At 43.9% G+C, this 18,027-nt stretch overlaps 1 protein-coding gene across 2 annotated transcripts; it reads right to left on the reverse strand.

The window, feature by feature from the left end:
- Nucleotides 1-157: 157 nt before the first annotated feature.
- Nucleotides 158-17,928, reverse strand: LOC307224730 (membrane-spanning 4-domains subfamily A member 15-like). Of its 2 annotated transcripts, none has more exons than XM_079991802.1 (7): nt 17,390-17,928; nt 7,245-7,462; nt 5,412-5,531; nt 4,529-4,585; nt 3,197-3,319; nt 1,454-1,567; nt 158-1,239 (listed from the first exon to the last, which is right to left on the reverse strand). In XM_079991802.1, exons 2-7 carry the CDS (start codon nt 7,443-7,445, stop codon nt 1,117-1,119), a joined length of 738 nt encoding a protein of 245 aa, XP_079847928.1. In that variant the 5' UTR covers nt 7,446-7,462; nt 17,390-17,928; the 3' UTR covers nt 158-1,116. The 2 variants fall into 2 exon arrangements, with proteins under 2 accessions (XP_079847928.1, XP_079847927.1); XM_079991801.1 differs by lacking the exon at nt 17,390-17,928 and adding an exon at nt 9,333-9,569.
- Nucleotides 17,929-18,027: the final 99 nt, after the last annotated feature.

The raw sequence follows: 18,027 nt of genomic DNA on the forward strand, positions 1-18,027 counted from the left end.
GCTACCTTATACTGAATTAGGCTGCATTCATATGCTAGTTTATTCTTTTTTCATAACTGTTCCCTTCTGCATTATATTTGAACTTTCCTAAAAGCAACTTCCAGGAATACAGTGCAAGTTTAGAGCTATTTTCTGTGATAGTTGATTTTGTTTTCCCCCTGGGGTTTTTGTTCACTAGAATATGAGAACTGGAAGAGATTTCCTCCCCCCATCCTCACAGATGATAATAACAAGGAAGAAATTCCAGTGCATGTATGGTAAGAACAGAGGAAGAATTTGTTTTGCAGTGAACTCAACTAATCTGACAAGGCTAGGGTTGCCATAAGTCCATAATTTCCCAGACATATCCAGAATACTGCAGTCGCAAGCAGTGTCCGTGCGGAAATTGGCTAAATATCCTGGAAAATCCATGTTGGCAATGTCATTTTTGCTGATTTCCTTCAGGAATACCTCAAAATTTTGCCAAAAAACGTTCAACAACTTTTCTGCCTGGATTTTCACTTTTTGAAACATGGCAGCCCTAGACAAGACTGGACTTGCTTGCAGATCGGAATACAACTCCCAGTCAGATCGCAGCTTTATAAGGATTCTACAGTACATTATTGGTGCGTGTAAAGGGCACACATATTTTAAATTTAATTTTTTTACAAAATTCACATTTTACAGGAAAATGCATTGAAAAGTATTGGGAAATGCATATTTGATGAAAAGAGTGTGTCAGTTTGACATAAGAGGTACATACAAAATGTGCACAATTTAAATAGAAACTTTCTGTCCATCCTTTGAGCAACAAAAAAATCTATACAACAACCGCATGGAACAGACCTATGATTTGAAGCCAGCGAAACTGAGAGAGGACAGAATCAGATCGATCAGTCTATCTCTGGCTGAAGAATGCTTGAATCGTGACAGGTAGGTTGCTTTACAGTGGGGAAGCTAGGACATTGTACCAGCGACAGTGGAGTTTCAAAGATACATGCCTTCTTATTCCCAGGCCTTTCTCCCAAAACTATGTACATAACACAGCAGAGACACATCTGAAGTTTGTGATTGACTTGGCATTCCAGAAGACCTGAATTGGGTGTGATTGTTCTTAGGAGTCTCATCTTGGCTTTTCTATTCTCCCTGGCTTGTGGGTTCATAGCACGGGTTGGCATATGCTTCATAAGATGGAGGAGGACCTATTGGCAGAAGATTTCCTTGGTGTGGGATGACTGCATCTGGCACATCATATATTGCCTGGAAAGTAGATTACAATGAACAATTAGAAAGTCTCAGATGCTATTATTATGCTTTACATCCTTCCAGATGCCACCACTGACTTAATTTTCTCCCAATAGCATCTCCTCCTCCTTTTAATTCTCTAGAGGCCACCTGGTTCCCATTTTCCCAAAGCAAACATCTTACAAGTTTCACCCCCGTACCCCAGAAGAAGTCCCATGGTATTGCTTACCTCTTCACCTCGACGGAATATTGCTTCATACCCAAAACTTAGAGAGACCATTCCAATGAAGAACTCCAGGACGGCAAAGATCAAGATGACATTTAAAAGTCCTAGGGCTACTCTCTGCCAAACATAAAGCCATGCCGTCAGATCATATTAAGGTTACACAATTAAGGATAACTGAATCACCACAGAAAACTACTAAAGTAATAGATGATAAAATAAAATAACCAGTGTTTGTCTTCAGATAGCAATATAGTAAATAATATTTTAAATATTAAACGTTTTAATTTAAGATTGATCAGTATTTTGCCTTAAACATTGTTGCAACTTGTAATTCAGCTTCTCAGGTCCTATGGTTCTGAAACACACTCATAAAGAGGTTACGACAACACCAACATCTGGATCACCAATTTTTAGATGTGTGATGAATCCGGCACCCAAAGGGAGAAAAGTAATTTCCTCATTTACTTGAATGCCTTTTTATACAGGCAATGGCTGATTTACATGTGTCCAATTGATGTGCAACCGTGAGCACATGCATCACAGCAACCCAGAAGTGGCCAGAAAGGAGGCGGGGTGCGGTGGGCTTATGTGTGCTCCGCCAACATGTGTGGGAGTCAGGAACATAACCCCCACACTAAACAATCATTGCCTGTGTGTGTGTGTGTGTGTGTGTGTGTGTGTGTGTGTGTATTGGAAACAAGTTAAAATTAGCTCCGATCTTAAGAAATCATGACTGTGGGCTTATATACACTTCTGTTTGCCCTGCAGCTTTCCCCATGGTTCAGTGCTGAATCAGAGCACACGACAATCAGGTTTTCTGCGGATTGCCATTTGTTCCGATTTATCACTAAAGAGTGGGTTTTCCAGGGGGAAAGGGGTGGGGCAAACACAAAACCACTCGGACCCTTGCCTAGAAAGCACAGGCCAAGCAGAAGCACAGATGAGCCCTCTCTCATCTATTAAACGTCCACGGCTGATTCAGGCTCCACACAGGTATTAACAAGTCAGGTTTATTTGCAGAGCTTGTGTTTTTAACACACCAGCCTGTAGCAGGTTTTCTCTGCAGTCCACGTGATGTCTGAGGGGCTTGGCTGTACCTGAGAGCAGGGTACACAGTTAATTCACTGTCCCTGGTTCCAATATATTTGCCATTGAAGAGCCAAACTAGTCCCTATGTGGCTGAAATGTTAAATTCAATTGTTGCTAGGCGACTTATTAGCATTAGCATTAGCCTTATTAGTATTATTAGCTCAGTCAATGATATAACTCTACCTCTGCATGGTTTGTGCAGCTGAGTTGGTGCTGGGACCCTCTGCTCCTGCTGCTTAAGGACATGCAGTTCATCTTGTGAACTCCTTTCCTGCCACATCTACAAGCTGGGAGTGGAAGGAGACACAGCCTTAAAAAGTTGTAAGGCTGCCGTTATATTAAATCAAGTTCCGCCTGATTCATTTATGGCTCAGGTGACTAAGAAAGGCCTATTTTATCTCTCTGGCTTAACCTACCCTCCTGCCAGATCCTCCTATCCGGTAGCAGTTTCGCTTCACACCACTTGGTAAATGGCAAGGGATATAATGAGGGCAGAGCAAATAAAGGATGAGGATTACAGTGGAAAACAAAAAAAATCTCAGGAGTTTGGCAGCCAACCCCATTTGCTACATCCAGGTTAAGGGAGCTTTCAGATGCAGCCCATTCAACTGCTGCTAAAATAAGTTCAGAACTCAACATTCCCAAAAACAGGCTTACCTGGCGTATTAAGTCAGAGGGCGTATAATAAACAGGAAAAACATTTTCATCTATGAGGAGAACAATTATCCCAACAGTTGCAGCAAGAGTGCTCACAATGTTCAGGCATGCACTGACTTTCATCTGTAAGAAACAAATACACCCTTAGGGTACAAGCTATTCTGGTCATGCTGCATAGCAACCTGACAAAAGCCTTATTCCAGAGATAGCCAATACAGTGGCTTTCAAGTGTTGCTGGCCATCCCAGCATCCCTGAGCAATGGCCCTGCTGGCTGGGGCTGATGGGAGTTGTAGTCCAACAACATCTCAAGGGCACCATGTTGGCTACCCCAGCCCTATTCAGATATTCTTAAACATGGTGGGGGAGGTGGGCTGTGCACACTGCTCCCAGCCCCACCACCCACCCCGCATCTTCCTGAGTTGAGTGGGAAGGTTTGAAGGAGGAAGTGCTTTTGACTGGATGCAGTGACTGTTCTCCCTGTGAACAAGAACCTAGGGTTCCTTGTGGTGGAGAGAATTGCAAGCATGCAAGCCAAACATGGTTATACCCCACTTCAGATCTTCCTGTACACTTCCCACTCCCTTACACAGATGCAGCTTTGAAATGCAGGACTAGAACTTTTGGCACCATCTCTATTAATGGAATTGCAAGAGTTTGGGCTCTTTTTTTTTACCTCCTTTTGACTATGTGAAAACTAGGGCTGTCTGAAAATGGCACCCCAAAATTCTCCCATGTTATCTGTGAGCATTAAAAGAAGTGGGAGTTTTGCAGGTATTATCCATGGGTGGACTGAAATTCTCCAAGTGTTCAGAAAGAGCTTGGGAAAAGAAAAGGTTTTTTTAAAAAAAAGTATCAGAAAATTGTTTTCTGATAAATTTTGGACAAGCCTACTTCCTAAATCAGTTATGCAGGGATGAAATACTGCTATAGTCCAAGGTTTTATCATGGTTAGACCTTAGAAACAACTGCCAATAGAAGTCAGATTATTTCCAGGAATCTCTCTAAGAAAACGCCATTTTATTTTATTAGGATATTTGCGCAGTAACTGCAGAGAAGGCTCAATGATTAAAAGAGTCTCAGCTTTTCCATGCTATTCCAAGACCTCTCTGAGGCGTCACAAGGTTTGGGGCTCCAGTAAGAGTTGGCTGCTCTTATCTGGGGGGAAATTCAGAACAAGGAGGATGCTACAGATTCTGTAGCCCTGAAGTCCTGGCAGGAGGATTTTTAGAAGTCTTGTGTAAGCTGTACTGAGCTCCCAAAGAAAGTGTGCAATATATGTGCAGTAAATGGTGGGTTGAGAGGCAGGGCAGGATGTGAGGAACCAGACTCACCTGTAGGGATGATCTGTTATGCTCAGTTATCGCCAATGCAAATCCGGAAATGATGAACTGGGTCACACAAGAAAAAAAAAATCAGGATTAGAGTAAAACTTCACTCCAAATTCAGGTGGGGAAAGACTTATGCAGATAAAAGAGGATGCTGACAAATGGGGCAGGCTGTCTACAGGAGTTAGGCAAAAGTAAGGGGCCAGGGGCAAGATAATTAGGACAGGAAAAAATGCACTACGTGCATTTCCTGAATGTGATTTTTTTCTGTTGTAGTTACCATTCCTGTCTTTGATGCATAACCCACCATCTCCTGGAAAGCATAGGAAATTGGAGTTCAGCCTTGAGCTAATAAGCTGTGATTCCTCAGTGTAGTGTCTGAGCACCCAAAGAAATAGAATACACACACACACACATGTTATATGTTGGTATCTCTACCTGCATTAAATTGTCTGAACTCAACCTGGCAAATTATCTGAATTCAGTTTGGTATTCCTAAGAGAAACCAGCAATTTGGGTTTCTTATACAAATGACCGCTAAATTTAGGCTGAGCTTGAGAGCTGCTTCCATGTGGGTTCCAGAATGCACAGAAAGCATTTGATCCCAGAAACCATGTGGACAAGGCCAATTTTCCACCTAGTTGGTACCCTCCCCGCTGATCAACTGTTGGATGTAAAAAGACTAGGCAATTAGTAATCGAAATGTCACATTCAAGTGCTATTGAATTCATGAAACATCTAACTGCTATTTAATCCCCTATTCTTAGGGTTTATTGAATGGTGAGGTTCTCTTTCCCTTAGAGGAAAGGTTGCCTGCAGCAATCACTTGTCAAACGGGGAGGTGGCTGGCATAGTTTGAATTTGTTTGAATTGAACTGGTGCTACTTACAATGAGTCCGCCCCAGTACACATATCCAGAGAGCACAGTGTATGATCGGCTTCTGTACAAGAGAAGGGTCAAGAGGCTCCCAAAACTAATGTGAACCAAGCCAATCAGAATCTGGATAGCCTGTAATAATACAATTGAATAGAATAGGTGAGATGAGTCCCAGTATCTTCAACAGTCTTTGTTTGGGGAGACAAATTCTGTCAATTTGAAACCGAAGGAACTGTCCAGAGCACTGACCAACTTTTGTGTCATCATAAAACACCCTCCACATTCCCAAAGAGCAGCATTCCAGAGTTTTAAAAAATGCATTTTTTAGACACGCCCTATATATCGTGCAAATGTATGGTTGTAAAAACGACATTTAAAACAAACGAAAAGGTATGCAGCCCAAAGAGAAGTGAGAAAATTGCCATGGGTTGGTTTGTTTATTTTACAGTTTCATATCCTGCCTTTCCACCATTTAGGCTTTGCTATTGGAGCAGCTACATGTGTTGTTTGAGGGGGAAGCTTACCTCACCCGACCTGGGCCAAAGAGGTGCTAGCAGCTCCTGGTTTGGGGCACATCTACGCCACCTAGTGCAGCAGCAACTCTCACACAATGCCTCATATAAAGTTCCTCCCTTCCTAACAGCAGCCAGAATAAGGATTGCGGAAGTGCGGCGAAAGGGTGTGTGCGTGTGTTTATATAGATATAGATATAGATATAGATATAGATATAGATATAGATATAGATAACTTTAACACACTTTGCGAAGAAGTGGCATTCAGAAAACATTGTTTTGTGTGTCTGTGGGGTGGGGGAATTCCATTGCAACTCAGTTTTTAAAAGTACTGCTGAGAACTGGCAGGGGTGAGGGGAAGAGGGAAACCTGGATTTTCCCCCAAAGCAGATGTTTCAGGTGTTCAGCTTAGTAAAGGTAAAGGGACCCCTGACCATTAGGTCCAGTCGTGACCGACTCTGGGGTTGTGGCGCTCATCTTGCTTTATTGGCTGAGGGAGCCGGCGTACAGCTTCCGTGTCATGTGGCCAGCATGACTAAGCCGCTTCTGACGAACCAGAGCAGCGCACGGAAACGCCGTTTACCTTCCCGCCGGAGCGGTACCTATTTATCTACTTGCACTTTGATGTGCTTTCAAACTGCTAGGTTGGCAGGAGCAGGGACCGAGCAACAGGAGCTCACCTCGTTGCAGGGATTCGAACCACCGACCTTGTGATCAGCAAGTCCTAGGCTCTGTGGTTTAACCCACAGCGCCACCCGCATCCGCATCTGCATGAAAGCAGATGTTTCAGGTGTTCAGTTTGGATGGGACCATTTTTAATTTCTCTCCGTTTCTCACTTTTCCAATCTTAATTTCAGTTCTTCACATTTCCCTACAAATCACAATTTCCCTCCCTCCCCAGAAAGTTTTCCTTCAGGGTGAATTTATCTTACCACACACATTTCAGCATGCAGTTTTGCCAAACATACACATTTAGCACAGCAATTGTACCCGAATAGAAAACATTTTATGGTGAAGCATATTTCAGAGAAGAGTGCATTTTGAAAGATGGCTACATTTTGGTGCGCATAGTGTGCCAGAGAGTGTGAATTAGGTGAGTTGAGTTCACCTTTCAATGCCGAATTATTTCCCCACACCCCTTGATGTGAATCAGAATATCAGAGCTGGGGTGGATGAATTGTGAGAGAGAGGCAATGCTTGGTGTATAAGCTAGTCCACAAAGAAACCATAGAGGAAGATACTTCTGTTCTTTACATAATTATTTTTGCTATATAACTCTTTATTGGTGATCACAGTAATCCCCAGAGACCTTAGTATGAGATGGGTCACTTACCCCTAGCACCCTGGGTTCTCCTTTGTGTTCTGTACGTAAGTTACCAGCTGGCTCAGTTCCTCCATAGAGATGGCTCCCTGGATAGCCTGTTCCGAGCGGCTGACCACCCAAAGGCATGGCACCAGTTGGGTACAAAATCTGGTTTGGGTGGCTGGCCATCACACCATGGTGAGGAATAACCACAAATGCTTGGTTGTCCATGCTGAGCAATGCAGCTACTGTAACAGAGGGGAAAGAGAAAAGAATCCATGAATTCATTCATGAAAAGTGCACATTATTTTTCCTTGCTCTGAGTTTGATATGGGCTCCCCCGGGCATATGCAATGACAGGAGACAGTTCTATGTTGCTATGTTGCTGGTAGAAACAAGCTGGCTGGGGCTGGTAGGAGTTGTAGTCCAAAAACATCTTGAGGGCATCAAGTTGTGGAAGACTGGTATACAGCAGGGGTGGAAATACTTTTTCAGCCACATTTGTATGCAACCTTCTGGGAACTGCGTGCTACTGGCAGGCAGGGCCAGAACCACAGAGCAATGGATGTGGCTTTTACCTTTGTACAGAGGTTTGTACACACAGTCTCCACTCAGGCAAATTCATGTCCACATTCTAGCCAAACAAAAGTACTCAGGGAGAAATCACAAACTGATGCAGAAATGGGACAGAACAGATTTATGAACAAATGAATGAACGAAAGTACAACTGACACAGACTGGTTATAGACTGTTCTCTAAATACATCAGAATTCCACGCTCTCTAGTGCAATAGTAGTAGCTCCAGTGATTTTTACAGATACACTTCATGCCGGAATCATATATATATATATATACAGTAGATTAGGGATGGACGGTTCTCTCAACTTCATTCTCTCGGTTTCTCGTTTTCAAATTTCAAATTCAGTTATCCACATTAGTTTGCAATTTTTTAAAAAGTCCTCATGAAAATTCATTAGCATTGTACAGCAAAACTGCTTCTAGTAAGCACATTTTGGGTGCAGTTGTGCCTAATGCACACAGTTATGGAAAGCACTATCACCTTATATTATGCATTTTTGTACGTTATTTTCACAAATATATGTTACCTGGCTAGAAAATTACACTGCAAAATTTGGAAAAGTGTGAATTTGGAAGGCTGATTGCATAATGCGTATTGTTTTCAAAAGTGCAGGTTAGGTAGGTAAAGGTAAAGGGACCCATGACCGTTAGGTCCAGTCGTGACCGACTCTAGGGTTGCGGCGCTCATCTCGCTTTATTGGCCGAGGGAGCCGGTGTACAGCTTCCGGGTCATGTGGCCAGCATGACTAAGCCGTTTCTAGCAACCAGAGCAGCGCACGGAAACGCCGTTTACCTTCCCGCCGGAGCGGTACCTATTTATCTACTTGCACTTTGACGTGGACGTGCTTTCGAACTGCTAGGTTGGCAGGAGCAGGGACCGAGCAACAGGAGCTCATCCCGTTGCGAGGATTCGAACCGCCGACCTTCTGATCGGCAAGTCCTAAGCTCTGTGTTTTAACCCACAGCGCCACCCGCGTCCTGCAGATTAGGTAGATTCACCTTTAAATACAAACAATTGAAATTCTCCCCCGTCCCTAAAGGAGAGTAAGAAATAGGGTTGGGATTTAACTATGTTGTTGTATGGGTGAGATGAGGTATATTTGTGCAGTTCCCTCCTTTCCCCTGGCCCATGCGCCCTTATGCCCCTTAAATCATTGTTGGAGGGTTAAAGGAACCTCCAGAACTGGTTCAGGGGATGCAAGGGAGGGAAATGGGGGGGGGGGAGGAAGTCCCATTGTGTGAGTTGAGCTTGTTCCCTATACCCCACTTAGTGCTACATTGAATCTCACCCTAGGTATTCTATTGCCTGTTTCAAGGGCAAATGGGTTCGCATCCACTTCCACCTCCACCCCACCCCTGTCTTCCCCATTTGCCCTATTTCTAGCAGCATGAAAAAGATCTAATTCTTTACCCTGGAGACTCTCCCTCCCTGTCTTTCTCCGTACCCCTCCCTCCTTCCTGTGAGAGGCCTCGGCCACCAACAATGACCAATGATCCTCCTGATAATGACCCAAGCTACCGAGAGGTGATAGGACTCACTGTATTTCCTGACCTTGCAGATTCTGCTTTCTCTCTCGGGTGTTCAAGTTCTACTCAGTCAACCAGGAAGCTTGCTCAGAATTTTAAAGAGTGTCATTCGTTGCTGTTGGACCTTTGATCTTATTTGCTTGGTCATATCCATCCGCCCCACCCTTCTCCTGCAGGTACATCCCAGTTCTACCTTCATCAGGGTTATGGTTGCCATGGTCCCTTCTATTAATGAGCTTCTCTATACCCTAGAGCAGAGTTGTCCAAACTTTTCATGTTGGCGACACATTTTTTAGACATGCATCATTTTGCAACACAGTAATCCAGTTTTACTAGCAAACCAGAGGTTAACTAACCCCTTTCCAGCCCCGGCAGCAGTGCAAAGAGCGTTTGGGTGACACACCTACATACTGCAGCCGACACACTAATGTGTGTCATGACACACAGTTTGGAAAGTTCTACCCTAGAGCATTATTTTTATATTTTTATTTCATTTAAAATATTTCTATACTGCTTTTTTATTCACTGGATGTTTCCCAGCACCGCCTTAAAACACTGTTGTTCAGGCAAGCTTATCTAGACTTCTCCTGTCAATTTATCTTTTTGTCTACTGTTCATGTTTCTTATTACGTCAATGTTTTAAAATGGCCACTCACCCACTCCAGCGGTGGGCGTCGGTTGCAACCTGGCATGGGGCTTCCTCATCCTCCCGCAGTCATGCCATATCCCCCTGAGCATTGCTCCCATCCCCTGGCTGTTGCAGTGCCTGATGGGTTCCCGCCAAACCCAGATTCAAATTCTGGCCTATCTGCAGCGGCCTGGGGGTGGGGCAAAAGGAGCGGACTGCATTTGGTGAGGCTTCTCTCCAGTCCACTCCCAGAGCTTAAAAGGGGGGGTCTGAAGCAGCCACATTTATTAAGAATTTAAATATTTGAGGTGGGGTGTAAGCTGCCCAGAGGTTTTGTAACAATCAGAGCTCTCACTCACTTACACACACACACACACACACACACACACACACACACACACTAACCGTCCCTTAAGTAGTTTACAACAATTCAGAATAGCTGGAGTGGGGACAAGAGTGCCCGCTTGAATAAAATATTGGGGGGGGGGCCTGCCCTGCATAATCAATCCCATGACACAGTGCACACGCCCCATTTGAATGGCAATGCCAATCAATAGGGGGGGGATAAGCCCCTTAAATGTTTTAGTGGGGGAGCTGAAGGGACCTTGGCTCCTAGGAGTTGGCTCATATGTGTGGTCACAAGCCTTTGTAGGAAACCTTCTGAGCATGGCAGTGGATTGTGGGTCAAGAGCAGAAGTAAATAGAGAAAATGATGTGGCTCTCATTTTTATACAGCAGGCTGGCCAGGTTTTTTGCCCTGGTTGAAGAAGAAGAAAAGAAAAAGAGTTTGGATTTGATATCCCGCTTTATCACTACCCTAAGGTGTCTCTAGGGACGCAGGTGGCGCTGTGGGTTATAGCCTCAGTGCCTAGGACTTGCCGATCGAAAGGTCGGCGGTTCGAATCCCTGCGGCGGGGTGCGCTCCTGCTGCTCGGTCCCAGCGCCTGCCAACCTAGCAGTTCAAAAGCACCTCCGGGTGCAAGTAGATAAATAGGGACCGCTTACCAGCGGGAAGGTAAACGGCGTTTCCGTGTGCGGCTCTGGCTCTGGCTCTGGCCAGAGCAGCGATGTCACGCTGGCCACGTGACCCGGAAGTGTCTCTGGACAGCACTGGCCCCTGGCCTCTTATGTGAGATGGGCGCACAACCCCAGAGTCTGTCAAGACTGGCCCGTACGGGCAGGGGTACCTTTACCTTTACTTTAAGGTGTCTCAGAGCGGTTAACAATCTCCTTTCCCTTCCTCCCCCACAACAAACACTCTGTGAGGTGAGTGGGGCTGAGAGACTTCAGAGAAGTGTGACTAGCCCAAGGTCACCCAGCAGCTGCATGTGGAGGAGCAGGGACACCAACCCGGTTCCCCAGATTACGGGTCCACTGCTCTTAAGCACTAAACTACACTGGTGAAGCCTCCAGAGTGGTGCCATTGAAACTCCTTGCTTGTGTGTGTATATATGCAAATGCACGTGGGTGGCTGGGTGCCAAACTGGGTATTTGACCCAGGTGAAATAAAAGCTATTTTTGTCCCTGCAGTAAGCTACAAGTCCCATCATGCGGAAGTCAGGTTTCTCTATACAAACAACCATGCATTTCTCTCAATTTTCCATCCAAACAAGCAAAGGGGATGATCACTGCTGAAGGACACATTTCAGCCTGGTAAAACCACTCAAGGAGCAAGGCCAGTGAGGGGTCCTGGTCTGGGGCAGAAGGGTGGTCCTAGGGAGAGTCCCAGGGCCGAGACAGAGACACCTAGAGAACATATTCACCGCTCAACGCTGAGGAGTCCCACTCTTGGAACACATCAATAGAGCCCTACACATCATAGTGATTACTACTACACTCTTTAGAGCACTGCACTGTATATCCCTAGAAAAGGGTGGGCCCCAGCTGCAATTTAGAATGGAACTGACACAAATGAGTTAATTTGGGCCAATTATAATTGCCTCACTAATTAACTTACAATTGGGTCTCCTCAATGGGACCCTCTACTACCCCTTCTTTTCCCTACCATACTCAGTGAAGAGGGTAGTGAGGTTTGCAGGACAGCTTTAGTCTGGCCCACATACCACGGGAAGTGTCGTTCCTGTGGTTCTTTCTTGACGACTCTGGATGCTGATGCAGCACACTTGTGGCAGCATTTGGGATCGTCCTGCGAGGGCTTGATGCCACCGCATAAGCTTTGAGTAGGCAGTGGAGCAGTGGTGAGGGCATGACCAACTGGGCGGACCCAGGCCTCCAATGGGTCTGGGCCTGGCTCAGCAGGGGCTTGCAGGAGCCAGAATGCAAAGGTTGGAATTCAGCGTCACGCCAAGGTGACAATTCCGTCAGCGCAAGCATTTCTGCTGGCCAAACAGAACAATCTCCCTGCCCTCGTGTGCTGTTCCGGGGGTTCTCCTGACCCTCCTAAGCAGATTTGGAGAGGGCATGAGGATCCCATGGGGTATGGGTTCCACAAGGGCTCCTTGTGCTGGTTTTGCTCTGCACATTAAGGCCTCCTCTGCACAGGGTCATCATCAGTAAGGAAAATGACCCAAAGAGTCAATGTCTTATAGTAAAACCTGCAGGCTACTTCACCTTAACTTTTGCCAGCTCCAGGCTTAGGTTACCGTTGTCACATGTTATCATTCTTTGTGGCAGCTTTTTCAATATCTGTAGAATGATAGAAAATTATTTCTTTACACTGCTTGCTCCAGCTTTCCTGTAGCTGGCTTGTATCCTAAGGCCACTTTCACTGATGAAGCAATTTCCCCCATTAGTAGGAGAGGCTGAGTTAGCACCATTTACATGGCGAAGCTTGTCTGAGTGATAAGAGATGGGTGCCAGAAACAGAAACTTGGAAGGAACATCTCATTGGAGTTTTAATGCAACGTTTCACAGTTCTATCTCTGGAACAGCAGAGGGCAGAATATGTTTTCTTTATTCACGTATCTGCATGAGAAATGCAATGTTAATAAACACGTTTGCCAACAAGTACCCTTTTTATCAACCAATGTAGAAGAATTTCTACTGTATAAAGGTCACAGACCATGGAGAGAGACCATAGTATTTGCAGAGCCCATGGCAGCGCAGACACAGACCCATTTTATGCATGTTTACTTGAAAAAAGAAGTCCCACTGTCTGATTGAAAATGAAAATGGCCTCTTCAGGAGATGGCAATTAGAGGCTTGGGCTTCAGAAATTCTGTAATAAGTAGATGGATCAGATATTATTGTCCTTTTGAACATAATTTATGATAAGATTTGATAGAGAGCTTAAAAGCTAAAGTTTTAATAACCTCTTTGTCTCAGAGGTTCTCATTCACAGAACGTGAGAAATAAGGGGGACAGGGAGGCTATGGTTTTTATAATGCCTTACTTATTGTGATACAAAAGTTCTTTTACTGTCTCCCAACTTTATTTCATAATTCTTTTCCTCCTGCTAATGGGACGGATAGGGGAATCTTTCCGGTTTTCAAAAATCACATTGCATCTTTAACTGGATTACCAGTGCCAGGATTTATGCTTTCTCCAAAACTGCTTTGTTAATTTGTAACAATGTCAATAAAAAGCAATGGAATTCACTCTTTGCATTTTCCGCCTTTCATTTCCTTCTGACCTCACTGTTTACAGTTCCCTCCCAGCAGCCATGCCTATCTGAAATCACATGAATGTGAAGAATAATTACTGAGCTTTTGGATTAGATGTTACAGTTTTGGCTAACAGCAGGGGCACTCTGCATTAACATTCAGTGCAAGTCTGCACACGTCAGAGTCACAAGTTAGAGAATGCTTCCTTCAGATGGCACTGGATATCCATTTCAATGTTTCATTGACAAAGAAATATCTGGATGGGCACAGAGTAGGGCCATCCCCATATGAGAGGAGGGGGAAAGCTTAATGAATCACACAATTGAATTGAACAATCTGTTAATCTGTAATTATTTGTATGGTTTTAATAAATTTTATATTTTATATCATTTTAATTCTACCAATATTAAATTGTCTTTAATGATTGTTTTGTCTATTTTTTTAGCGGTTCTTGTTCTCATTTGTAAGCTGCCTTGGGTCTCATCAGGGGAAAAGGTGTGAGGGTCATTCCATGTCATGTGATCCAATGACTTTTACCTTACCATTTTATATTGCTTTCAGTTTCCTAAAAATAGTATAAGAGAAGGTCCCAAATCTCAGTTTTTGATATTTTTATCTCATCCCGTTTTTGAATTATGGGAGTTTGAAATTTCAAAAAAATGACAATTTTGGCCTTGCCGGACTACGCAAACACCTTAAAAGCTCAACCCATAATTGAGATATTTCAAAACTAAAAATGCCAATCTCTTCAGAATGCCATGGACTTATTTTAAATTTTAAAGTTAAGTTACAAAATTTTAAATTTAAGTACAAAAATTTTAATCTTTATGTGCCTGGCAATAATAACAACAACAACGGGGGCAGAAAGGAGGCAAGTATCCAGGAGTAAAGACTTTGGCAATCCCACCAACCATTGCACCCAATGTGTTTTGACTATATGCAATTTTGGCTTTAAGTGTGAAACGTAACCCTCCTTGAGGGCTGGCTGTACATGGCTATCACTCCCCAGTTTTTTTATGCATTTCATTTCTTTCTGGCTCTCCCATTTACAGTCCCACACCTAAACCATGTATGTGTGTGTGTGTGTGTGTGTGTGTGTGTATACACACCTGCAACTCAGGATAACACTTCATGCATCTGATGAAGTGGACTGTCATTCACAAAAGCTTCTGTCATAATAAATTGGTTAGTCTTTAAGATGCCACACGACTCTCTTGTTGTTTTGATTTTGCTATCACTCTGTATTTTGATTCAACTACATCAATGACATGTTATACATTTTGTGTTAAATGGTGGGTGAAAATACAATACAAACAACTGTACCTTAACATTTCATTAAGAGCTTGCATGCCTAAAAGCCCAATAATGAATCTTGAAGATCTGTAAAAACATCAATGCCCAGAAGCCCAATAATGAACACTCCCTTGTCTGAAAACCTTCTATATATTTACCAGCTGAAGTTAGCATAATGAAAGGTATTGCCTTACCATGTTTTTGTCACTGGAAACCAGATGCAATTTCAAGGCAGAATGGGACAAGCAGAGGGTTCTGCATTATGCATTAGGGTATCACAGCACTGACTGGGGAATGAAGACCAAGACACTTGGGCTAAACTCTCTGTTTGTTTCATGTGTTTAGCACCACAATCCACAGAAAGCACTGTGCAATATACACTAGAACTCAGGTGTTTGCATACATGCGCAACATAATGAAACAGGTGGACCTCCCCTTCTCCACCTCCAGTTGAAATTATTGTCTGAAGCCACTTCTCTGCATATCCCAAATTAGAACCCACACATCCCATGGTTTGTCTTTCCTTCCATTCACACCTTGTCATCCCTGCAGGTCGCATTTCAACCCCTTCTAGACTGCCGGCTCTGCAAAGAGATTAGATTGCGCCGCAGTGGCCTGCTGCTGCACAGCTAAGCTTCCATCTGCTTCCCTTCTTTCACCAGTGTTGGTGGCAAAGTCAGCCATTGAGAGAGAAATATGACCATGCACACGGAACACCAGCTGGGCTCTGATGAGATCTCAGGTGAAGAGAGATCCCTGCAAAGAACCCAGGGCAAGTTCTGAGGCCAGAGGAAGGATTTCCTGTATCAGGCAGGGTGCTGATGCTCCAGATGGTCCACAAGGCTTCTTCCAACTGGATGATCTGAGCTTATCTATTCTAAAAAATATTTACATCCAGCCATATCATAAAATATCAGGACAGTGTGCAGCAATAGGTATACAATAAAACATAAAACACCATGAAAAATGGTAGAAAATAATCACTGAAATGACCACATTGGCCTGTCGGCATTAAAAGGTCAGCATTAAAAGAGATGGCTGAACGTCGAACGCCTGTCAAATCTCTGCTGGAGAATCCCTGGAGCGTCAGGTGTGGCTAGGAGAGACTTTTAGCAGCTATGGCCGGTAAATACATTCATGGCCATTCCCTGATCAGGATTGTATGAGACCACAGTTGTCTAGGCATTGGTAACCTCATGGCTGGATTACTGCAATGTGCTCTATATGTAGCCACCCCTGTGATTGGTCCGGTGGTTGCAGCTAGGTTGTTTGTGTGGGCAAACTACTACCATCACAACAACACTTCACTTGCAGGATTTGCACTGGCTGCCAAGTTTGCTACCAGGCCAAGTTCAGGGTGTTGGTACCAAGTCCCTATACAGCTCCGGACAAGGTTGCTTAAGAAGCGCCTTATACACCCAGTAGATTGCTGCATTTTGCAGGAGAGTTTCTCCTGTGAGTGCCACAGACCTCAGAAGCCCTCTGCACTGTAACTCAGAGCAGGGCTTTCCGTGTGGCTGCCCCTGTTCTGTGGAGCAGCATTTCTGTCGAGATACAGCAGGCAATCACTAGCTGCACTTTCCAGAAACAATTGAAGATAGTGATTGTTCTGACAGGCTTTCCTAGCTGGATAAATGAGCATTCAGCATAAGTGTCCACTTGTTAGGATTTTAGTCTTGCTTTAAGTGTTGTTTTTGTGTTCTTAACTGTTTTTAATTATCTTATGTGCACATTGCCTCGAGACAGTGGTTTAGAAGGCAATTAATAAAGCAATAATAGTAAATTTACAACAGGCTCTTGCTTCTGATTGTAATAACCAGAGAGAAGGGCAGCCAAGGTATGAACACAAGCAGCAATAAACAATACCTGAGCCTAGATCAACAAAAACTTAAGCCATTTTAAAACTGAAGTCAGCAACTAGTGTTGCTGCTGTTTTTCAGTTCAGATGAAAGAAGAGCAAATTATTTGAGATCACAAGGACTGAAGGAAAAATAGTCTTATAGGTACAATGAAGCAGGATGTATACTTTTGCTCTTAAGTAGTAAATGAGGTATATGAAAGGGGCCAGGGCAGAGACAATGTGACCCCCATGAGGAATCTCTGGCAGCCCCATATTTCTCCTTTTATCCCCAGAATGGTAGGCACCCACCTTGGGAAACTTTAGCACCACCTGTGCAACTCCAGCACCATATTTGCACCAAGTTCAAACCATAAGGCTGTGTAGAAATGCATCGTCAATGTCTGGTTCAAAGTGTGGCAATTCCCTTTTCTAGGGCATTCATCAAAATCTCAAGCCAGATGGAACACAAGATCTTCTTGTTCATCTTGGCATTCAGCTAAGCTGGGAGATGTATTTTCAATTACTATAATAGGATGCAGCACAGCGTCAGCACTAAATGATGTTAAATAGTTTTAGCAATGATAGCATTATATCCTGATCTTCTTTTAAAACCTGTCAACATATGGCCGGAGCCTCCAGCAAAATACAAGCTGAAATCGATACACAGAAAACAATTCAGTTAGGGTTTGTTTTCCCCTCCAGCATTTTAAAGCAAAAGAACAACCGATAGGAGCACACTACAAACCTGTGTCCCTTCTTCTTTCAGGCCTGATTCTAAAGCACTGCTAGGAAGACCACATCTAATTATGGGTTGAAAAATTTCCATAACAACAACAAAACACCTCCTTCCTACAAACCATATGTCCAAACACAAATAATAAACCAAACACAAATCATATAGCATGCCTCCTCACAGGACCTTTGCTTTGCTGAGACTGGTTCAGGTGCTCAAGTGTGCTTTCCTGGGTGACAGAAGGTCAGTTAATCTCTATTTAAATACTGCCTTTTCACATTTTGCATGCACAGAAATTCCAGTCAAACACTGTATTTGACTAGAAGGCTGAACAGAATGTTTCAATCACTAGGCAACGGGCCTGTTAAAATTTATTCGTACCATCTGGGCAATTGACATCAGGACAATAATAGACTTTGATTTCCAGAAATCTGCTCTGTGCTGAGTCCAGTTTCCTTTTCCCTTAAAAAAGAGGTGGAGAACCTGCAGCCCAAAGGCCACAGATGGCCCACAGCCCAGGGCTGGCACTACGATGAGCCTTTCTGATTTGAGGCAGTCACCTCAAGCAGCACTCTGGGAGGAGTGGCAGGTTTGGGTCTGGGTTCTGTGCCAACTTCCCTTCCTGCATAATCTTCTACCCGGGACAGTTT

The sequence above is a fragment of the Podarcis cretensis genome, assembly GCF_951804945.1.
Source record: "Podarcis cretensis genome assembly, chromosome: 1".
In the NCBI taxonomy this organism is placed as follows: domain Eukaryota; kingdom Metazoa; phylum Chordata; class Lepidosauria; order Squamata; family Lacertidae; genus Podarcis; species Podarcis cretensis.